At 43.3% G+C, this 25,325-nt stretch overlaps 1 protein-coding gene across 3 annotated transcripts in view; it reads right to left on the reverse strand.

Moving 5' to 3' along the window:
• Positions 1 to 11,307: 11,307 nt before the first annotated feature.
• LOC138246163 (E3 ubiquitin-protein ligase TRIM39-like) overlaps positions 11,308 to 25,325 on the reverse strand; it is a 138,694-nt gene continuing 124,676 nt past the window's right edge. For all 3 annotated transcript variants that reach the window (XM_069200473.1, XM_069200472.1, XM_069200471.1), the window contains one exon: positions 11,308 to 14,271. In XM_069200473.1, the coding sequence (XP_069056574.1) occupies positions 13,766 to 14,271 (506 nt within the window). In that variant the 3' untranslated portion in view covers positions 11,308 to 13,765. The remainder of the gene's footprint in view (positions 14,272 to 25,325) is intronic.

A 25,325-nucleotide genomic window follows, 5' to 3' on the forward strand; every position in this document is an offset into this window, starting at 1 on the left:
GCTGCATGGGAGCCCTAGCGTGCGAGGCCAAGCCAGCTGGCTCAACTCCATGCCTAGCACACTGGTGAGTTGGTCCATCCTCTCCTGCTCACAGGCAGCACTGTGGGTTGGAAGCAAATAAGGGTTATGCTCCCTGCTCTTCCCAGACATAGGAGTAGGGACACATATCCAGGAGCATGTCATTCTCCTAGGTTCTACCCCAGGGCCCTTGTCCTTCTCAGTGGAAGTGGGTGCAGTGCACTCAACATAATACCCTGGGACACTGGCCTCCTCGGGGCTCTCTGGTGTACACCACAGGGTAGTGCTCTTACAAAGCATTCCCCCAGGGAAATGGCCCTTGTCAAAGCTGTTCATGGCTTAACTGCTGAATGCAGTGAAGATTTTCTGGGTCACCAGCACTGGGGACCTGCCAGCAGGCCCAGCAAAAAAGCCAAGAAAATTACTTTTTCTATGGCCCCTTTGGGCCAAATTGAATAAGAATTGGTGCATTGTGCATCTGGTGGCAGGCCCTAGCCTGTGTGTGTTTATTTACATCCTCCCGAAATCTACACCCTTTAGATTTTCTGGAAGCTGATTTTAGAACTTCTCTCGCTCTTATGAGGGAGAGCTCAGAGTCTGCCTTCGTGCCCCTCAGATCCCCGGCCTGATGTTCAAGGCTTCTTTGCAGCTTAAGCTAACAACTGCCTCCTTCCAACAGCAGGGTCCTGTGCAGGTCCCATTGTTTTCGTCTTCTATCTGAGTTCCTCAAATGCTCAGGGTCAGTGTCACGACCCTCAAAGTTGGCTATATTCTCTGCCTGGACTTTTAAGGCTACATGGCCTCCTAGTCACTTGGAGGTTACCTATTCGTCTGTATGATTGAGGGGTCCACCTTTAAGGATAGCTTCCACAGGACCAGCTCACAGAAGCTCCAGTGCAAATCTCTGCTTGAGGATACCCAGCATATCACCCTTCACTGCTCCCCAGATGCATTGGAGAGGCCATTGACTCTAATTCTGGAGACACAGGTACAACAGAGTCAATGTAAGTTAAGTCCAGAGTGTCCCATCACTACAGAAAAGAGCTTGTCTTCGTGGAGTCTATCCTTCCTAGTCTTCTGAAGTTCCCAGTCGCTCTCAAAGTTCTCCCCCTGTGTAGGTGTATAACAGTAGAGGTGGGAGTCCTAGAAGCTGGTTGTCTAATCCGAATCTAGAGACGCCAGATCATCAATCCATTCACTTCTGACTCATCCCTCTGCACAGCGTCTTGGGGCTTTTCAGAATGACAAAATCAAGCTTTGATCAGGTAAAACTTTACAAGCAATAATTCTTTTGCAATTCCCAATTAAAGTATAAGGCCTGTACATGTCAAAACAAAGTATTCAAGGTCTCACCTCCAACAAGCTACTTGTAGTCAGATACCAGGCTAAGTTTGACAGTAGTCCCAATTGTTATGCTTTCATACAAGTTCACGTGATGCCAGTTGCTTGTTTTTATTGTGTATTTTTATAACTGTGTAGTACATAAGTTCAGCTTTCACCACAACATCTCTTGCCCCAGCTGTGCAGCAGCAGACCTTATTTAAAAAGGCTGGCACTGGTGGATAGGTACTCGAGAACCTATTTTGCAGAACTTGCAGTGAGTGAGTTCAGTGATACTCCCTCACAGCAGAGATTCACAAACCAGGTGGTCCAAAATCAGAAAATCAAAAAATGTATTAATCGTATTGCACAGACTGTGCCTAGTGAATAATTCTAGTTTTGCTCTCACCAAAGCAAAGGGGGCAAGGACAGAAGTCCACAGTCAGAAAGCCAGGCCCCAGATTTACTAATATTTTGCACAAAGTAATGCAGCAAGAAAACTTGCTTCATTCAGCAAGAAAACTTCAGACATCAGCTTATGTACGAGACTCAATGGACATTATCAATAAGTTAGAAAATCTAACATTTGAGGAGAATAGTCAGCTTTTGGATACTTTTGATATCGAGTCGCTCTACACCAACATCCCGCAGGATGAAGCATTAGAGATTATTAAACAGACTCTGAATAATAATATCCAACCTAACACTCCCCCTGCAGATTTCTTAGTGGAGTTAGCTACATTATGTCTGAAAAACAACTTCTTTAAATATAACGATCGGTTATATCGCCAAGTGAAAGGAGTTGCAATGGGATGCAGTTTTGCCCCGGAGATTGCCAACTTGGTGATGGATTATTTCGAACAGAAATGGGTCTATCCACAAACCAATCCTTATAGGATACACATTAACCACTGGTTCCGTTACATTGATGATATTCGGATGATCTGGCAAGGGACGGAAGAAACTCTAGATTTGTTTCTTAACTGGCTTAATCACCGCACAGTCGATTTTAAATTCACTATGAATAAAGATAAAACCAAAATCAATTTCCTTGACTTATGGATCTGGAATAAAAATGGTGAACTAGCAGGGAGTTTATATAAAAAAACCACAGACCGCAACACTCTGTTACATTTTGCAAGTGGGAACCCACGTACACTTAAACAAAATTTATCTTATGTGCAATTTCTAAGAATTAGGAGGAACTGTACTGAAAAAACAGATTATTTCGATAATGCAGAAGAACTGACCAAGAAACTGATTGATAGAGGGTACCCCAAAAAATTGGTCAAAAATTCAGCCAAAAGGGCTTGGTTTACCCCAAGAGAAACACTACTGGTCTCAAAAGAAAAAACAAAAGACGTTCCTTTGACATCTGTCATTACATTTAGCCCTAAGGCAAATAAAATATGCTCCATTATTGAACTAAATTGGAAAATTATCAGTGAGTTGAATATAGACAAACCACTTTTCTCGTACAAGAAGGCACGTAGTTTAAAGGATCAATGGGTACAGGTGTCGCAGAAACAACCTGAAAGAAAAAAAGATCTTAGAACCATGTTACAGCTCCCAGCAATTCAAGGGCACTATAGATGTGGCAAATGTATAGCATGCCAATACACACAAGATACTAAAGAGGTTAAAATAAATGGCATAGTACATGTACAAAATGATTTCACCAACTGTAACACAAAAAAATTGATTTATTGCATTATGTGCCCATGTGGGAAGGCTTACATTGGACAGACTTCGCAACCAGTAAAGACTCGGATCCTCCAGCACCGGTCCAGAATTAAATGTGCAGTTAAAGGAGCACCATTAGTCGAGCATTTTCTGGATTGTTCGCATACAGCAGAAGATATCTGGTGGACAGTATTAGCGGTAATACAATCTAAATCGGACGGATCCACAATGACAAGGAAACTATTGAAATTGGAAGCAAGACTCATTGAGAGATTCCATACAGCCAAAACTGGACTAAATGACGTTGATGAAATGTGGGCTCTAATTAATTGAGCCTCTCATTTTATTGTAATTTATTTGATTTTAATTTAATTCATTCCATCTTGTGTTTTACACTGTACATATTGCATTTTCAAAAGATAAGTGTTAGATATACATGCGCGCACTCACAGAATGATATGGCACTATTCTTAACAACTAATAATATAGTGCCAAGGACGCTGAGTAGGCTTTTGAACAAAATGGTCTAGTTCACTTCTAGGAAAGAGTATGCTCCTTGTGTTTAAAATAATTATAACAATAGTTCTTGATAAGGTTGGAGAATATAGTCAGTTGCTTCCATCCTGTTTATATACATACAGCATGTGACTACTGGTTAGATGCTGATACCACTTGTTTTAGAATAGATACTTCTAGTTTAAATAATGGATGAGTGTGGGACATTCAAGATGGCCGAACTGGTTAGAGGATAATGCCACTTGTTTTAGAACAGATACTTCAAGTATAAATAATGTATGATTGTGGTACATTCAAGATGGACAACGCTCTTGACTAAGAATTAGAAAGAATAGCCGCTACTTGACTGGTAGTCCAGGGTTGTTTTTACACCTATAGTTTGCATTGTTGATATCATTAGGCAGCCAGGTAGATAACGTCAGACACGAAACAAACACTTCTTAGAAGGGAAGGTTGTAGAAATGTGCATCGACTAAGTTGGCCGCCTCGCTTTCCCCGTGTACTGCTATAAGGAAGGTGACCCACATAGGCATTTCCTTGACATTCGGTGGGCCGTGATAAGGGAGACGTGAGCGCGCCATAGAGAGCGCTACGTTGCTTAGCAACTATACAATCCGGAAGACACGGCTTGAGGCAGGGGTGCCGTAATGGATGTGTACACGATCTAACGCCGTTCGCGGTAAGACTGCGATGATTCTGGGACTTTAGTTAGTATAATCGAGTGCGAGTTTTAGTTGAAACATCGCTGTATGCTATATCGTTTTCCCTCTTCCTAGGTAAATGGTTGGAGCCCCGGCGCCATGTTTATTTGAAAACAATCCGAGTAACAAGGATCATATATAAAAAGACAATAGAGGATGGTAGGCAGCAACTCCCCCCTTCGCTTATAGTTCAGGTAAAGCTTGTGGTTTGACATATAACGTGTAATATAATTGTGAATAGATGTATTAGTAAATATGGTTAAACATTATGCCATAGTCAGGTGTATATTAATAACAGTAGAAATTGTGAATTATTTTGGGTGCTCCACTGTCAGTTTAATAAGGAAAATAATGAAATAATGGAAAAGAAGTCACATAATGCAATCTGTTGTTGCTGGCATGACTTATACTGCTGTTTATATAACTATAACACCACTTCAAAGGTATTGGACGTTTAGTTGAAAGATTTTTTTTAATTGTTTTTCTAGAGATGATATTGCCTTTCTCCAGTCCTGATGAGGCCCTAATCAGAAGGCTGAAACGCGTTGACTTCTTTCCTTGCAAGTGTGTGGGCTTGTTAAACAATGGATTATAATTCAAAGACTTGAGATGCACTATATAACGCCCGTGGGAAAGAAATACACAGCATTTTGATATTTAAGTGCATTTAAAGCCCATTAACCTTAGTAAGTAGGAGTGGATCACAAGTGTATTCACACAATAGTGACCACTGATTAAATGTGTAGGGCATAACCCTCTGTGTGTTTCTTATACTGTTAAACCTTAATCATTTGTTAGTAATGTGAGTAATGTTCCGTCTATTGTTTATGTTTTAATTATGTGTGTTTTCATTTGATGTGGTGTTTATTTATTTATGTATTGAACAACCATAGCTCCTTTTTTCAAATTGTTTGAAATAAATATGAGAAAGAAATGAACTCAAAAGTAACAGAACCAAGTACTGTTCTTTAAACTTAGGATCAGATTTGTCCCTACCTGTCGCCTATATATTTTTGGGCATCAACTGGAGAGAACAGGAATGCACCATATTTACTAAGAAATGGCTCATTCCTGCTCTCTGTGCACACTGGCACACTGACTGCTGCCTAGCACCAACATAGGCACCCTTGCACCATGGTGCAAACGTGCCTTGTTACAGGCAGGATTGTTTCTGTACAAGAAGGAAAACCTCTCTGTACAAAAACAATTCCCAGAGGCATTTTCCTCTTACTGCGTATGCTGCACAACGCAGGTCACGTAGACAGAGGAAAAAACGAGGAGAAATAAACATATTTCTTCTTGTTACTCCTCAAGTGGCATGGCATTGCTTTTATACACATGGTTTACTAATCTTAGTAAATCTTGGAATGCACTGAAATACATGGGTGGGTGCAAGGGAACATTGTAGGAAATTGGGTTACTGGTTGAGGGGGGTAAAATCCTACTCAAGCAGCAGCTACAATTCTGGTCACAGTGAAACAAACCAAACACCTAACTAACCTGTGTTCAACCCTCTGGTAGCTTGGCACAAAGCAGGCTGGCTTTATGTAGAGGCAACCTCAACCAGTAATAAAGTGAAAAGAACAACAGAGGAAAAATCCCACACCAATTTAGGAAAATAAAGTAAAACTAAAAGAATTACCCCCCCAAAAAAATACAATCAATAGAAATGGAGATATGCAATTTGTAATATTTAAGTGAAAATAGTGCCTAGAAGCACAAAGCACTAACTGTAATAATCTATTCATTCCAGACTGAGACAAAGTCACAAGTTCAGGCCGACCACAATGGAACATGAGCTGGACACAGAGACAAGATTAGGCCCGCTGAACACAGCACCTTAAATCCTAGTTGCGGAGCACTTCCAGATCCAGTGCCAAGTATGCGTGGTGCAGCAGGGGTTCTGATGAAGCTGCAGGGCTCTGATGTGAGGTCCTGCTAGGGGAGCTCATGATACGGAGTCCTGCACTGAGGATGCATCATGCAGCTGCAGTTCTGAGAAGTTGCAGGCTGTGAGACGATGTCTTGTGTTGTCGTCAAGGATACAGTAAACAAGGGGCTTGCAAAGCGAACTCCCACGTTGAGGATGCATTGCACAGTGGTTTTTCCGAGGGTCTGCAGGCTGCAGTGTGATGGGGAATGTATCGCGCAGCAGCTGTTCTGTTGTGTGGCTGTCAGGAGATGCATTACGCTGTGTCGGTTCTGCCCATAGAACCACAGCTGGGCTGGCACAGCATCTTCAGGCCCACTTCCAAGGGTCCCCAACTGGGGGAGGAGGGGCGGAGGCAGCACTTGGAGGAGGGATCTCAGAGCAGCCAGAGTCCAGGTGCTGGTATCAATGTGGATGGAGTTTTTTTCTGTCTCTGATGTCTAGATTTCAAAGCCTGTCAACTAGCCATTGGAGTCACTCTGGTGGCCCTAGGTTCGAGATTCAGGTCCAGTCCTTCTCACTCAGGCAACAGGGCAAGTAGAGTAGTAGGGCATGAGAGTAGCAGCCCTTTTCCAGCAGAACATCACAGCAGTCTTTTTGAATCTTCCAGAGGTGTATTGAAGAGTTGGGTCTGAGGGTTCAATTGTTATACCTTGTGCCAGCTGTAAAGTAGAATGTTCTGGAGGTTTCCACCTCCACCCCTGAGGAGCTTGGGATTTCCTGCCTCCCTGCCCTCGCCCCAATTTGTCTGGGGGCACAACAGACTAGTGTCAAACACTTTTTGAGTATGCTCAAGCAGAGGTTTTGTGATTTGCAAGTTTAGTAGGTGACAATTTTTCTCCTTCCAAGTAAGAGATGGTCCATCCTGCCAACACCTGTTCCCCTTTTGTCTCCCTGTCTGGGAGTAATACACAATGACTAACTGCCAGTTACACTAGGGTACACGCACCAAATGGTTAGGACAAGAAAATGCCAACTGGAATTTTCAGAACTGTGACTTAAAATCTGACTTCACCATTCAAGAGGGTTTTAAACTATAATTCTTTAGACACCAAACTCAACATTTCTCCTTGTTCCCAATTGACAGCGATCACTTATTAAATGTAATAGGGTAACCCAAAGTTATCCTCTGGGAGACATAGGGGGTCATTCCGACCCCAGCGGGTGGCGGGCGCCGCCCGCCGAGCGGAGACCGCTAGAAGACCGCACTGCGGTCAAAAGACCGCGGCGGTCATTCTGACTTTCCCGCTGGGCGGGCGGGCGACCGCCAAAAGGCCACCCGCCCGCCCAGCAGGAAAGCCCCAGCAACGATGAAGCCGGCTCCGAATGGAGCCGGCGGAGTTGCTGGTGTGCGACAGGTGCAGTGGCACCCGTCGCGATTTTCAGTGTCTGCCTTGCAGACACTGAAAATCTGAATGGGGCCCTGTTAGGGGGCCCCTGCAGTGCCCATGCCCCACAACACCCGTTCCCGCCAGCCTCTTCCTGGCGGTGTAAACCGCCAGGAACAGGCTGGCGGGAAGGGGGTCGGAATCCCCATGGCGGCGCTGCTTGCAGCGCCACCATGGAGGATTCCTTGGGGCAGGGGAAAACCGGCGGGAAACCGCCGGTTCCCCTTTTCTGACCGCGGCTTTACCGCCGCAGTCAGAATTGCCCCAGAAGCACCGCCAGCCTGTTGGCGGTGCTTCCTCCGTCCCCGGCCCTGGCGGTCCATGACCGCCAGGGTCGGAATGACCCCCATAGACCTTGCAGTAGTGAAAAACGAATGTAAGAGTTTTTCTTTAACGGACATGTAAAACTTAAAAGTGCATGTCCAACTTTTTAAATACAGGGCACCCTGTCCTTAAGGCTGTTTAGGGTCTACTCTGGGACTGACTTACATTTGTTAAAAAGGAAGAGTTATGCCTGATAAAAGTTGTATTTTGCCAGGTCGAAATGACAGTTTAAAACTGTAAACACAGGTTGCAATAGCAGGCCTGAGACATGTTAAATAGACTACTTACGTGGGTGGCACAACTAGTGCTACAGCATTTACTCTACAGGCCCTGGGTACGTATAGCACCACTTTAACAGGGACTTGCAAGTAAATTAAATGTGTCCATCAGGCATAAGCCAATTTCACCATTTTAAAAGGAGAAAGCACATGGGCACTGTATAGCAGTGGTAAAGTGTGCAGAGTCTTAAATGCCAACAAAAGGGGTTTCAGAAAACAGGAGGCTGAAGGTAAAAGGTTTTAAGATCACTCTGTGGAAAGGGACAAGCCTAACAAACATCCAAACTCCACCAATGATATGCCTTCCCAGTGCTGAGTAACTCAAGGCAGTGTCTACTCTAGATTTACTAGCCAAGTAGGGCACACAATGTGGCTTTGGGTGGCTTAGTGAATCTGACATAAGGGCTTGCGCTGCCTTACTTTAGTAAGTTCCCATAGAAACAAGAATGTTTGATGAAGATAGTTAAATTGTGGGAATTTAAGAGGGAACATTAGCAGCATGGTTTTATGCTTAAAAGGGAAGATGAGTGAAAAAAACATTGCCAAAAACCTGAAAAAAGTCTAACTAACAGATTCATGGGCTCACAATAGGGACAGAAGCCCAAGGCTAATGCTGATCCTGTGCCAGAAAGGGTTTTTTGGGTAAGAGGTCTCCCAATTCAGGTTGTTATGTGATGTAATGCATTAGTGCAAAGTGTGCTTCGCTGGTCAGATTGTCAGCACAGGGTGACAGCAAGTGTGACAAGAACCTAGAAATAGAAGCCAGCACCTACAACAGCCTCCACTCACCTCACTAGCTGTCAACATTTCTTTGTGGCTAATCAGACACGTTTAGGATTACGGATACCCTCAATGCTATCATTCACATTGTTACCTTGAACTTTGGAACAAGGTGCTACCTTCTCAGATTCAGGCAGTGCCAATGTTGATGAAGAACCTCATGGCCATGTTGAATTTACTGCTACCAATGGACAGTAAGTGCTTACATGAAAGTTAAGTTCTGATTTTACCTCAGATGCCTCTGTCCATTTAAAGATTGGGCCACCAACAGCCTGACATTCAACAAGACATTCCTGCACCTGTAAGTTACATTAATACCCCCACTGAAGCACACTTAACAACAAAATGCTAAACGGTTCCAAGCACTTTCCAGGCCCTTTTTTAACAAAGTAAGCACTGGCAAAACCAATATGTCTCTCCTTTAAAACATTTTGAACAGAAAATTGAATCAAAGATGCCCATCACACATGCGTACAATATGCACATGCATGGGTGGCCATCTTGGTTTAGAGAAAAGACATTTTAGGTTGGCTATCCAGTGATAGTGGTGAGAGGCAATGACAGCCAATGACGGCCAGTGGGCTCCAGATGGATAATTTATAATAAAGAGAGGGAGGAAGAGTGACTGGAAGAGATAGAGAGGGATGAAAAGTAGATCCTCACATGCAGTGGCGTAGCGTGGGTTGTCAGCACCCGGGGCAAGGCAAGTAATTTGCGCCCCCTAACCCGGGGCAAGGCAAGTAATTTGCGCCCCCTAACCCGTGGATTTAGTCTCTTCCAAGATGTTGCGCCCGGTGCGGCCAGCCCCCCCTTCACCCCCCACGCTACGCCACTGCTCACATGCACTACAAAGCAAGATCTGATGTCAGCAGTAGAAGGATACACACCATCTAATCAAAACACAGTGAGACTCGCAGTTGCAGTACTTAGGGTCAGACTTCATGCACCCGACTCGACGGTGCCTTGCTATATGTGCCTACTAGGCTAATGTATTTTGTGAGCTAAATGATGCTAAACCAGAGGGTAGAACAGAACCGTTTTGTGGCACTACTGGAAAGTGTGAAAGAGATACCCGCATCGGCAAGAAAATAGACAGCAATGGCTTTGTTGTTGGGAAAGCAGTCTGTAGCGATGTAGTCAGGGTAGGGCCACATCCAGACTGGGCAAAAGGGTTTAGGACCTTTTGTATTACAACTCTGTGTTGGGTAATTTTATTGCACGCATGCCAGTTTAAGCATGCCGTAGTAATATCTGGTCACCCATACAAACATATCTAAAACAACTTGAATATGACACAAATGAAGTGGGAGATAGTAATGATATTGAAAAATATTTGGCTGTATACAATGCAATGGTCGGCATCGTTTTATGAAAAACATGAGGTTTGTAGGATCATGGGCCTCTTATAAAATAGACATCTAGAAAAAGTGCAGAGTATGTATAAATTACAACAGTAATTCCCCACCTGTGGCCCTGGAACCCCTGGGGTCCGCAATTACTTAGGAAATTAAATAATCGTACCTGATTAATAAAGTGTATATAAATGAAGAAGCTAAAAGTACAATTTCAATGTTTAAAATTTACTAAAAATGTAAAGAAATTTGAAACTGGAGGCTAAAAATTAAGCTAATATCCTCGGATTGATTTGTGAGAGCAGTGCAAGTGCACTATACAGAAAAGAGTATGGATAATGAGTGGCCTCGGTTGAATTTAGAAATGCTCCAACTATCCTATTAAAATTACAATTTTGATTTTTGGTATATTTGATTGTGAATTGAATTATTTCCTCATTTGTGAACTTGTCTGTCGAATGCTTGTTTCTGTATTTTTTAGCGGCTGGAATTATCGAAAATGTTTAGGCCAGGTTCCCCGGCTTCCAGTAATAACTCACAGGTGGTCCCCAGATTCCAGTAGAAATTTAGTGGGGTTCTCAGAAGTCAAAAGGTTAAGAACCACTGAACTACAAGATAATCATGTATTGGTAACATCATTGCCTTTGGGCTGTACTACGAGATACGCCTGATGCAACTGAGCTTACTTGATGTGCTATGATGATTTCATTTTATATTAGTTGTTGTTCACGACTGAAATGCTCCTAAACAGGTGAACCACACGAATAGAGAGAAAAGTCCTGGAATAGGGAAGTGAAATAGTTAAGAAAACTATACATCCATAAGTAAATTTGTGACACAAAGTTATCTATGCACTTTTGACAAAACGTTTTCAACAACAGATGGAAAAAGCTTTCTTTAAGCAAAACCAAAAAATGTACCAACTTTCCAGCGAATAAATTCTGACACTGTTCACCCATATGCACATGGCATTATGTACTGCCTGACAACATTAATTAACTGGACATAGTGGCCTTTTCTAATCTGTTTAATATAATTTTTTTCAGTTTAGAGAACACACAAAGGAGTTATGCCTATAACTGAGAGGTTGCGAATCGTACCTCTTGTTGTAAACATACACAACTAGCATTACAGTTATTTTTCGTCACTATTTACAAAATAAAATATCTACCTGTTCTCATAACAAATGTTGACCTGCCTCTGCTTCCATATTCCTTCTTTACGGTACGTTATCAATGTACAATAAACAGTGCTGCAATGTATACGTGGCTCACAGAAGGTGTTCAACTAAGTCTGCCCTAAAAATGAAAATTCATTATACTTTTCAAATATCACAAAACATTAAACTTAAAAAAGCTTCCATAGGCATACATTCAAAGTATAACTTTTTCTATCTCCAGGCTCTCTTTAATTTTTATCACACTACAGTTGACAACTGTAGTCCATTGTTACACACAACATTGCATTAATAGTCTATGCAAGACATTCCAAGAGTGTGTACCAGTAACCTTTAATTGGATCTGAATACAAACACTGTTTTGCAAAAACGATTTCACTAAAACTTACAAATAATGTTGGGAATGCCAATTTGCACACAATAGCCTGTGTTGAAAAAGCATATAAAAGCATATAAACAAACAGTAGACTTAGGTCAACGAAAGCTGTGCTGGTGATCAGTAGCACACCTGATAGGAGTATGGATGTAGTAATTGTATGTGCATCATCCTACAAGAGAGGGTTCAGCCTTCACAATAAATAGCAGGGGTCAGTGGCATTTCTGCACTTGATTAAGCTGCGATGGAGTTAATCTTTTGGACCAATTGGCCACAACCTGTTAATATTTCATGAATAAAATCCTTACAGCTACCAAATCAAATTTAAGTTTTATTTTCAGCAAATCAAGTCAACCTCTGCAGTTCCCAAAAGCAATACACCTATATTGTAAAAAAAAAAGCAGGTCAAGAACATTTTGCTAGGAGTTTGTCCTAAAAACAGAATTTTGTAATGTTTTTTTCCTCATAAATTTATTAAGCATATCAAATTTCGTGGATGATTATGAAGTTTGCAAATATTTCCTACAATTTTATAAATCATGTGAAAGAGAGGTTCTGCAGTTCGGAAACACACACAGTTCAAATCATGAACTTTGAAAACTCCCTAAAGGGAATAACAGAAAACTGATACAAAGCATCCGGTTAATGATATGAATAGCGCAACAGTAATATTGGGAAAAAGAGAACACATCTTCTATTAAATAATGTATTTGAACCTAGGTCCAAGGTCTGCACCATTACATAGTATGGAGGCAAGGTGGGTCCCTAATTTGCATCTGGCTGCTCCACTTGCCTACCAAAAAACTACAGACCCTATACTTGTGTAAAAGACCCTTGCAGGAATTTAGCTTTACCCAGTAGAGAAACCTAATGGAGAAACCTCAGCCTCCGCCTTTCGGAAGTTGAACAAATCTGTCTTTCTCAATATAATTTTGACAGCTTTTGACCCTTTACATACCGTTGCACCACCACAAACAAATAAAAAAAAAAAATCCTTAAGGCCTAATTATGACAATATAGCTCAGCCACGGGATAGGAATTTGCCTGGCTTTTTCAACAGAATGTGTGCTGCAAGAATACAGTGCTTTTCCCCACATTGTACCTCAGGACTAGGTTAATCCACTCTCTGTTTTACCTTCAGTTTTCATTGACTTTGTTCAACTTTCTTCGTTTTCTCTATTGACTTTGTTCAACTTTCTTTCCTTGTATAGTCTATCCTTTTGTCAGAGTTGGCATAGATGGTGGAATGTGAGGTGGTATGATAGGGTTGCCATACTCTTTTTTTAAACCTTTTTTTCATTTTGAAATATAAAATAACAATGCATCAGTGATAACAGCAGTCACAGTGTATAGCGGGTGGACGAGGGAACACCTCTCCACATTACTATGGGCAGTCGCGTACAGTGTCCAAAGGGAGGGCCACAGGCAGACAGAACATTGAAACAAATCCATGACCGCTGCCCACCCACGGGTCTAATACAGAAGACTACAGTTCTGAGTTATGGGTTACCATATCAATTGTTATGTACATTTGATTATTCCTTACAGTAGAAATTGTTTTGAGTTCACACAGATTCGCCAAGTCAACATACAATGTTTGCTTATTGTTCTTTTTCATTCCTAGAACAGAGATATAACTCTTGACAGTCCCTAACTTGACCATCTGGCAATGGACAGAAAAACAGATCTGTTGTGCCTTTCCTCTACTCCTAGGACATGTCTGTGGATACATTCTAAAGGCTGAGGAGCAAGAAAATGACTGAGGATGCCCTTTTATGTTATGATTAGTGATATGTGATCTTTTTGGGAAAAACAATTATACCCTATTCTCTCCAATATAAGGATTTCCTGATCAAATTCCCAGAATTGTGTATCTTCTCTTAAAATCTTACAAATAAATTACCTGCGTGGAGATTTCATCACTACACAAGGCATAGCTTGACTTTGGAAGCAACCCAGAAGAATGGGTATATTTTTTCAGTGAAGACGTGTCTGAAAGTGTAGAGATGTTCCAAGGTGTCCGCATTGTAAAGGGAGAGTTGCCTCCCTTCATAATCTAGATACACTCCCAGTTTACTGAGGGTTACCTTGGGAGAAAGAATGGTCAACGGAGAGGTAAGGACCTTGTACTCATTTTTCCACCCCCATATTGCCCAGATTCCATCTGAAGGCAATATGTTAGTTCCTCCTTTCCTCTTGACAGACTCTCTGGCAGCACCCACATACCATCCTCCTCCACCCCTCACTTCCACCTCCCAGTAATATCTCCCTGTGGTGAAACCCTCACTACCCAGCACACAGGGAAAGAAGTCAAATCTCCTGGGGTCTTCTGGTAGGAGCTTAGTGTTCTCGCCATATTCCACACACCTCCGTGCTTCAGATATAATGAGACGAGGATGTGCTGTCACTGGATCCAGATTAACACCAACTGAAGAAAAACAGATACATTATAAACTAAATGAAGTCAAAAAACTAAACATGAACAGTATATGTTTCCCATAAGTGAGTGGAATGTACATTTAACTAGGATCCTATTTACTAAGTGTTTCACTCAGACTCATAGTAAAACTCCTCTATTATTTATTCTATTATGTAAATAAAATAACAGGAGCATCTGTAAAATGAACAATCACCCTGGGGCCCTTTAGTCATATATATTATATTTCAGCATTAGGACAGGAGTCAATAAGAGCCACTGGCCATCATGAAGGGAAAGAAAATAATGCCATCTTAAAGGTACAGAAAATAATGTTTTGTATTTTCAAAACAGCTGTCATGCTGCATAACAACACTGTTTGACCAAATGCCCTGTAGAATGTACAAAAAAATGTTTTTATACGTTGAAGATGGCCACCATATTGCATCACTCAATGTGTTGTCCATCTTGAAAGTACATAGCATAGCATTCTAATACTTTCAAAATGGCCACTAAGTGTGTCACACCATGTAGTATCACACAGGTTGGCAGCCATCTTGAAAGTATAGAAGGTAAGCATTTAAGATGGCCGGGCGACGCTATTGACTTTGCAAATGCTGGTGCAGTTTTAAAAGCACCCTGCGCTGGCAAAGTTAATAGCAGTGTGAGAGGCGTAAAAAGAAAGGAGCAGTGGGAGAGTGCGAGGAGAAGGGCAGAAAGCCAATGGATGGTAGAGAAAGGCACATGACAGGAGAGACAGAGTAAGCACACCAGTATTTGCTCGTTGTCAGAGAGGGATTCAGAACTCTGGAGACTAGTGGAGAAGGGTGAGATGGGGAGGTTATCATGAGAGAAAGAAGCAGGATATGCACTCGCTTGGAATCCTAAATGACACATACTTTTCTTAAACAAGCATTGACAAAGTTTCCTCGACATTGCAGACCTATTTTTCCAGTGCCTTTTGTTTATGCCAAATAGCAGCGCCCCAATAACAAAAAGATGCAATGATGTGTTACTATGCATGTATGGCAATGCATGCATAGGTACCCATCATTACACTATGATGACTCTAGCATGATATAGCATGGTAAATGCATGCTTGCCTTTGGCCCTGTATGGCACACCACTGTCTTTTTGACTAGGTTCATGCTTTACAATTAACACTAAAGAATAACAGAGAGGGAGAGTGAGGAGAAAGAAAGCTTGCTTTACTTCCCTTATCAAATACAACAATCAATGAAAGCGAGCTCGCTGCCATAGTTCAGGACTTCATGAAATTTCCCTCACTCAATTGAGTAGGGAAACCCTCTATGTTTTTTAAACGAACCTTCATCCACTAACACTAGTTTGTGGCATGCTTCACCATAGGATTCCCGCCCAAGATGCAGAGTACATCTGGGTGTTCTGCGATGGCTGGATAACGGCAGATCCGGTTTTGTTTGGTGAATTGCAACGAATAGCGAGTTAAGATTACCTTGATCTTGCCCACTTTAATAATGGTAACCTAAGGTAAGGTTTAAAAACAAAGGTGGATGTGATGTGAGATAGTGATGATCTCCCACATCCTTGGTCTACATGTTTCAGACATTATTTCCAGTGCCCTCTGGGTCAATATGGCTTTCTTTAGGGCTGAGGCCACAGGTAGTCTAAGACATGCAGTGCTAATATGTAAATTGTAACCTACAATATTCTTTACCACTCTTCGTGATTTTCTGTGGTGAATAAAAAATGAGAGACATCATATTGATTAAATGGTAGCAGGTCGCAAATCTGGATATGGGCATAGCCTGTGCAGTGCGCATAAGCCATGCAATGTATCCCAAACATGTTGGAACCTCCATTTTATAATAAAGTATTCATAGTGAATGTTTTTATCAACCCAAAGCATTGGTCTCCATGTCATAAGTTTTGCGATGTATTGCCCACAGGGAGTGTGAGCATCTTCTTGCATGGCATAAACATACTAGTTTTTGGCATGTAGTGCGATACATGTGGACATAAGTTGCAGGGCATAGTCAAGCTTTAAATGAATAAAAACAATTGTGTGAAAAACACTGTATTTCTCATGCATAGTTGGTGCACAAAGAAGGACAAACTTACTTATGGTGCGTTATTTCCGTTCACCATGGATACTCGGGGCGGGGGGTGACCATGTATTTACACACTGTGTATAGCTTTAGTCAGATACTGCCCTTGTTTATATGGGGGCATTTTGCTGCTGAAAATCACCTCGCCCCCCTCCTTATTCATCAAGGTGTCTCGTCCTCACTGTACCTCTTTCGTTCTCATGAGCTCTGTGTTGCTCTCCCCATAAACGTACCGGACTAAATACTTCCACCGGCAATGAAGAGGAAGGAGTGCTGTGTCTGCGCATCACTCACACATGGACGCGTGTCAGCGTTGCCAATCTGTCGGCGTCAAAAGGTGTCTTCGGCCACACCCCTAGTGGGTGTGGTTTTTCTCAGGTCTGTGTGGCACAGAATTAGTTTGGATGCTTCTTCTAAATTCCCCAATCTACACACAAACTTAGCTTAGTATTAGGTAGTTTTCCTTCGTGGGAACATAATTTATATAACTTTGCATTTGCCGTTTTTTAATGACCTGTTCTCACATTTGCTATTTCAACTTCCTGGATTATATCCACACATGCTGTATTAAGGTGGTTATCGATTTATGCTAAAACTAATTTAATTGTAATTTATAACTTAACTAATTTGTTAATAAACCGTCATGGTCCATGGTCAAGTACTCCTCTCTGTGGTTCCTGTGGGTCAAAATCTGCTTCATTGTCATCAATATGTTGCTAAATTGATGATTTTAGTCTCAGTTTGAGATAAAGCTCCATCCAAGAGGACACAGTGGAGTTTTGAGTTTTCACCAAGTTTCTGCAGTGCAAACAACATCCATTTCCTTTATGCTATCAGTTGGTAGCTGAGGAAGGTTCTCACTGAGGTGCTGGTAATTGGAATTTGTCTCAAAATCTGGCAGAATGTGCCCCTGATCCATGCATGTTGCTGAGGTTCCATGGTCTGGTTTCGAGTACTGGTTGTGCTCCGGAGTTCCTGAGAGGTAGCAGTGTCCGAGGAATGTGAGTATAGTAGAATTATGTGCCTTCTATTGTGTGGTTGAGCATTGGGGTGTTTGCGAGATTTGCGCTGTGTGGCATCAATTTTGTGTCTAGGAGTGCTCCATGTTGTTGTGAGTTTCATGATGCCACCTTATGTATAATGGTTGAGCTTCTGAAGCGAAACACAATTACTGTAAAACAATTTTACCATGCTCATATCAGGATAAATATTAAGGTGCTCATTTCAACCCTGTTAATGTGACGTATCACCGCCAACAGGCTGGCGGTGTATACCTCCACATCATCACTCATATGGCCATGGCGGTATGAACCGCCGGGCCGGGTAAGTACATCTCTGACCCCGCTGTCCACACATGACCTCCAACGGTATAATGAGCTGGCCTACCGCCATGGTTTTCATGGTGGTAGCACCGCCACAAAAATCATGGCAGTAGGGCTACCGGTGACAGGGAATTCCTTCTCTATCACCGATAGAGGGCTCCCCCACCACCCCTAGCAATCACCTAACTGCCCCACCCCCCCAGAATCACAGCGCCCCCCCATCCTTACACCCGCTACCCCATCCCACTAAGCAATCATGCACACACAGAGCCACACGTACGACGCATGCACACATGTACCACCACTTGCATACACGCATTCACTCGCACTCATCCATACACTCCATACTCTCACATGCATACCCACTGACACTCAGACACTCACTGTAACATTCATACATGCATTCTCTCACATGCATACAACCATGCATATGCCACAACACTCACAGATACATACAAACACGCACACACACATTCATACACACACGCAGACAACACACACTCACACACAACACCCTCCACCCCCCCGATGGACTCCCGACATACCTTCTTTGAGGAGGTTGTCTGGCAGGGAACAGGAAGGGGCGCTGCTACCGCCAGCATCTCCCCGCCAATAGAACACCTCCAGGTCATATGAATGGCCATAGTACAGCTGGCGGCGTCCTTCTGACTGGGCGGTGCAGGTGGTAGCACCACCCAGGTGCCTTGCCTGCCAGCCTGGCTACTGCTGGATGTCCACCCTAATTGTGGTAGAAATCCGGCAGTGGCCATATTATGGGGGGCGGAAGATCGCCACCACTTCCGATGTCATAATGAGGGCCTAAAAGCACTACTTTGTAACTTGTCTGTTAAAATGTGTGGTGCCAGACCATGATGCAATGTCAGCTGCACAAGAAACACAGCAACATCTTAGTTGGTAGGGATGTATTAAGATTGGTGTTTGGTTAATTCTTTTGGACAGAGGAACAGATCACACTAGTTAGGGTGATTTCCTGCAGGTCGGGAGTTCACGCTTGTGTGTGACACCACCAGGAGGGTTTTATTCCCCATTTCCCCTAGAGTGCTACTGTACCATGAACTTTCTTTTAGTGAAAGATACAAATTGGGTTTTGTTTAAAAATGGTGCAAAGCTGGCTACTCAGGAGAGCTGTTGTGAGTTGTGTCATAAGATGCTGCACTGGTAGTGGTCAGTCAATGTGTGTGCCTCGCTGGGTTTGGTTGTTACATCAGAGGGTGCCGTGCTACGAGTGGCTCATTTTCTCGTGCTGCGCTGAGATTGTAAGTCAATGGAGCTGTGTATAGTGATCTGTTGAGAACCGCCTGTTAATTCAAATGACACTCATTGAATTTGTATTGTATTACTGAAAGAGAAAATATAAAATTCTTACAGAAATGATGGCCTTTATTTAGGGATGAGCCCCCTCTCAAGAGTGTGCCTTTTGATTACATGACAACCATTGACAGTTTAAACACATATATTTGGCTTAAACAATAAAATAATATCACTGCGAACAAAAGATCTCTGCAGTTTGCATCCTATGGTACTTTCACCTTGAGAATATTTGAGAATTTGAGGAGAGTGCTACATGAAATGAAGCCCCTAACTAGACTAGCTCAGATGAAACCGTGAATGTATGGGAGCATGAAGGACATGAGAATGAGAAGGAAAAATATCAGAATAAGGCCAAAAGGACAGCTTGGGGTTGGATGGAAGCAGAGCAGTATTCAGAAGAACAACCACGGAGAAAAGATATGATTGAGGGAATCAGTATGTACCTTGTCTTAACTACTGGAAGAACAGGGAGACAAAGAGCACACAAGAGAGTAGATAGAAGTAAAATTGATGAAGGGAACAATAGTCACTCCAGTGATTAGATGCTTTATTGACTTCTCAACCCCCTCTGCACAATGTTGTCCAGCCAAAGGGAGGAAACTAACCTGTTGTAGGGAATCAAGCTGTAGGGATATCCCCATCTGTTGACCTAGGTGGAAGTACGCCAATAGAACATACCTGTGGTATCCCCAGTCCTTCCAACAGTGCCTCTGAACACAATTGTTGTCACCCCAGCCCCAGTTTTTCCTCCACTTGTGACTGCTCCTGTTGACCTGAACACAAGTGCCATTGTAGATCCAGGAGACTATAGACAACAACAACACCCGTAGTTAGTGCATCTATAGTTGAGGCAGATGAAGACTGAGTCAAATGCCCCAGAGGAGAAGGATGTCCATGGAAGGGGGTTAGGTGTGGTGAAAACAAAACTGAGTTTGAGGAGATCTTAAAGGGGATACTGAAGTTAGAATTTAGGAATAGGTATAACAAAAAGTAACTATTTTTTTGTTTTCAGAGAGGCTAGTTGTTGGGTTGTTCTCTGTTTTGACAAACGAGGACCTGCCATCAGATGTAAAGGGCTATGTGAAAGAGGATGTCTGGTATTACTCTGGCAAGGACATTGGCCTCATCAGAGGTGGTGAACCTGTAAAGATCCTGATTAAGCAGAATGCTGAAGTCCTCTGAAACGCCTCAGAAGATCATCTTACCAGAGGCAGAGGCTGGAATTACTCCCGTGATTGAATCTATATTAGTGCAGGGCTTTTTCAGAGATGTTAGAAGTCTGAAATTCACTATCATGGAGCTACAGACACCAAACAAAAAATTGCAGGTTGTACAGGACCTGTGAAAGAATAATAATATTGATGTCCTATGTTGTTCTGTGGTATGAATCCAGCTGTAATATTATTCAAGATTCCTTGCAATGCTGAGTAGTTCACAGTCACAGACCTGTGTCAATTGATCTTTTCCACTCGAATGTATAAGGTCAGTCAGTTCCCCTTCGTGTTCAGGTTCCAGAATATAATTCTAGCATGGTGCAAAGTTCTTCAAGGGTATTAAGCAATCTCATCAGTTTTCAACTAAATACTGGAATAGAACCTGCAGACCCTAATATTGTCATGTAACTTCTTTTCCATCCAATACATCGACTACCTTTTGTGACGTCGACAATGCAAGAGGTATGCAGGTAAAACAATGTTGAACCACTTGGCAAAACATGGACATGAAGTGTCCCCAACCAAACTGCACTACTGTCAAAAAGAAGATGGTTTGGGTTTCCAATTATTGGAATGCTAGCTTTATGCATGTGCAAAGGGAAGGATTCAGAGGAGAAGAAGTCCTCCCTTTGCCTGATATCTCCAAGGCCGTCGGACTGTAGCTGCTTGCTACTTTAGCTAGGTGAAAGAGGTTGACACCGAGCTTACTCTGAATGTTTAGATTTGATTGGGTCAAACTCTGTGTGAACCCATGCAATATATCTTTTAGAAATTAACTCATGTTTAATTGCCTGGGTCAGACTCTAGTTAGTGAGACTTGCCCTTGTTCACTTTCGCAGGTGGACATCCCTTTTCTCTTTCTCGAGACACAATTGCTGCTTACATTTCTACTCATAGAGATCCTTTCTAGAGCAAGCACATTTCTCCTTTTCTTGATTGGAATCTTCATTTGGTTCTACTTGCGATATTATATTTGCTGACACCTACTGCTTTCTAAATTTCCTGATTTGCCTACAAAAACTTAGCTTAGCATTACTGAGTTTCCCTCCATAAGAACAGAATTTATCTAACTTCACATCACCAATCATTTAATAACTTGCATTTGCTATTTGACTTGCCTTGATTATAAATGCATATGCTATATTCAGGTGATTAACTACTTATGATTAAACGGATTTGATTTTTTTATTTGTAACTTGTTATTAAGCCTTCATGGTTCACAAAAGTACTCCTCTCTGTTGTTACTGTGGGGCAAAATCTGCTTCACTGTTCATTGATATGTTGCTTAATTGATGATGTTAGGCCCAGTTTGAAATAAAGATCCATTGAGATGGACATAGCTGAGTTTCATGCTTGTGCCAAGTTTGCGCAGTGCAAACACCATCCTAATTTCTCATGCTATCAAAGTGCTTTTGAGCAAAAGCATAGTCTGTCCCCAGATTGCATATGGCAGGAAGAAAAGCTGTAATAAAAATGGGAAGGGCAGGTGAGCAACAGTCCATGCTGTGGAGCGGCAGTAAGCAAAATGGAGCGGGGAAACATTGGTGGAGCTTGTGGGGGAGCAAATAGCTAAATGTGGGAAAAAGGGGGTGGTGTAGCAACATGCTAGCTGAGGTTTATCAGAGTAAGGCGGAATGCGCAGGGGTGGGTATGTGAGTGAGGAATTAGCACACAACAGCAAGAACAAAAAAAAACATGCACTCTGATTGTGCTCAAAGAAAAAAGAACAAAGTAGTGCAAGGAATGCGTGCAGTGGAAGAATACAAATCATTCAGTAAGGAAGATGGTAAAGACACTATGCTTCACAAGAGGGGCAAACACAAGAAGAGAAAGGAATTAAAATGACTAAGAAGCAAACAAATGAGATTGGCAAAAAAAATCAACCAGTGATAAGCAATGGGCGAGCTCAAAGTCGACTCTCAGTATTGGTATTGTAGACAATACATCCTTAGACCAGAAAGAACAAAAATGACCATTGGGCATAGGAAGCCATGTGGTGCAGAAATACTGAGGGCAGAAGAAGTAGGATCTTGTCTACGACAAGCAGTCAAGTGAAGAAACAGGTGAGGGAGCTCACTCTTGTAGGGGATGAAGACTTGGTTGCACATTGCATAAGTTCACATTGTTGTTATCAGCTGCGAAATACATTGATGAAAATTTTCTAGAAGGCATTTTAGACCCGCTTGAAGGTGAAATGGTGCTTAACTTCTTTGGAATGTGAAAAGTGCAAGGTTAACTAATTTGTTTAATAAATGTATAAATCTATATCTCAGTGCCATGTGATTCAATGTCCCCAATTATTTGTGACATTAATACTCATGAGATTGGGGGGAGTGGCCAAACAAGATGGCCAACAGACCACGTTCCTGAGTGGCTCCACTGTGACCACACATAATCCTCCAGTTGTCGTACCCTCAGTGGCTTGGATAGTGGCGCTGCTCTGGAGGCGAAGTATCCCCTGTGGGATGGTGGACCTTAAGGGGGTAGGCAGAGGCCTGCCTCGGCCTGCTGAACTTCTTGTGGCTGTGGCCGGCCTGATTGTGGAGCCCTGCGGCCCACCGTGAGACATTTTATCCATTCCCCACTTAGAACACGACGAGGGTGGGCTGCCAGCCGCAGCAAAGTTTGGCCATTTTTCCCTCCTCCCATGGATTCTTTGTGCTACATAACTGCACCACCAGGAGTGTGTGGCGTGCAGTGAGGCAGTCTCTCCTTCTGTTCAGAGCCTGCCGCTCGGAGGTGTTCTGCTAAGGTCGGCTGCAGCTTGTGCCATGGAGCGACTCCCCCCCTTGCCTTGACTAGTTAAGTCCCTCACAGTCTTGCTGGTCTCAGTGGCCAGGCCTCCATTGTGCAGTGGGTAGCACTACATTTGAGGAGGGGAGCATGTACCTGAGTTGATAGTCTCAGCAAGGTGCTGGTGAGGCCTGCTGAGGAGCACAATGTGGGGGCACTTGCACCTGATTGGACTTTGGCCCTCTTGGAGATCCCTGCATCGCCCTTTGTCTGGGGCCTGTTGGTGCCTACTTGTTGCGCCTGGATGCTTGGTGGGTGCTGCTGCTGAGCATAGGGGGATAGCCATTGTAGTTCTGCATGGTCTCTGCTGGGACCTCAACGGCCCTCCGGTGTGTAACTATATGGACTGTCTCCTCCCTTGCCTCCACACTGCAGTGCATGTCCCGTGTACATGATATGGGATCTTAGGAATCCCTGAGCGATACTCGCTGGTGGATGTGGGGAGGACTCTGGTGCAGCTGCTGAGAAGACAGGAGCTGCCTTTGACGCTAAGTATAGGCTGGTTGACACAGTGGCCGTCTGGGAGTGGGATCTGCCTGGCCTTCACATGGGGAAGAGTAAACGGTCTGGGCCCCCACAGGGAAACACAATGGAACACTATACTATGCCGATGCCCTTTGCACAGTGACAGAAGGACCAGGGTGGTGGACAAGGAGACCCACTGTTGGACTGATCACCGGAAGAGCCCTCGCACGCAGAGATTCTGGCTGCTATCCAGGGCTCCTGGGCACTTCTGGAGGGCAAGATCAAGACAGTGGCACATGAGGTTAACCACTTTCGTACCAATTTGTGGAAGGTGTTAGATAAGGTCTGAGTTGCGGAGGGGTCCATCGTAGATCTACAATCAGAAATGGCCTTGCTCAGGGAGTAGATGGCTGCTGTCACCTCTAGGACTGCGACAATGGAGGCCAGGGTAGAGGAAGCGGAGGGGAGAACCATTATAGCGCATATTCTTAATTACAAGGATAGAAATTGTATCTTATGCGAGGCTCAGGAGACTGACAATGCCAGCTTTGAGAACCATAAGATATCTGTTTATCCGGATTACACTCATAAGGTGCAGGACAGAAAACAAATATTTTTGGAGATTATGGGCCCGACTGACGGTGATCTTGGGGGGCAAGTCTAATTTTTGTTCAGTCTCCTTGAAGAAGTATGGAGGTGGCTGGAAATGTGGGACAATGTCCCCAGGGAAAAAGCTGGCTCATGGAGATCTGGGATCCATGCGGTAGGGGTTCACTTTGCCCAAATTAAAGATCGCAGGGGGGTCCACAGCTGGTGGATATTGTGGTGCAGGAGGACAGCACCATGGCACTGACCTCCTCAGAGGTAATTGGAAATGGTTGAGTCAATCCCAGAAGCGCCTGCGACATCAAATGATCCAGCTATATGGGGTGCTTGCTTCTGATTATTGTGTTGATCTTCTGTTTCTTGCTTCCTTTTCCTAATATTTTTCTTATGGGGGGGTGGGAAAATCCTGCTGGAGTAGGGATGAAGTCCTGTTAAAGTGTTGACTGTCAATATTGCTGGTATTGCTCGTTGAGGTATTGTTGACACAACATTGTAAATTGTGTGAGGCGGTGTAGAGCCCTCTCCACATTTAGTGGTGGGCCACGGTTGTGGGTGGTGGGTTTAGGCTGCAGGTCCTAGCAACTTTGGTACAAATGGATAAGCACTATGTGTGTTTGTTGCTTAGCTGTTTTGCATGGGTGTTGGGGTTTGCTTTCTTTCCCAACGTTGGGGGGATAGTATTTGTTGTTGCAGTGCATGTGCTGGTGCAGAAGGTAATGTCTCTACTGGGGAATTGACACACTGGACTCCTCTCCCTATGGGAGGATCAGGCTGGATTTGGGTGGGGGCCACCAATGCTTATGGCTGACACTACAAACATTAGCACATGGATTGTCAGGAGTCTACAGGAGTACACCAAATTATACAGAGTCCATTCGTACCTCCAGCGTCATCGGGTCCTGATAGCCTGTTTACAAGAGGCACATCTAATGGGCACTGAAGCTCAGAAGCTAGCGAAAAAATGGAGAAGTCAACTTTTTTCTGCAATCTACTCTTTCAATGGCAGGCAGGGTGGTGACCTGGATAGCGCCTGGGATGACGTTCCAACATGTGCATATGTGAGGCGGATGTGGATGGGCGCTGTATACTCCTAGACTGCACACTAGATGGCAGGGACAACACTATTTTAAATACCTATGCCCCTATGTTGATGACTAGTCGTTTTATAGAATGATGCATGGGTTGCTTGAAGACAGTGTGGGCTCCCCTATAGTGTGGGAGGGAAACTTTAATTGTAGTCTGAATGA

Source organism: Pleurodeles waltl, chromosome 7 (assembly GCF_031143425.1).
Source record: "Pleurodeles waltl isolate 20211129_DDA chromosome 7, aPleWal1.hap1.20221129, whole genome shotgun sequence".
NCBI lineage: Eukaryota > Metazoa > Chordata > Amphibia > Caudata > Salamandridae > Pleurodeles > Pleurodeles waltl.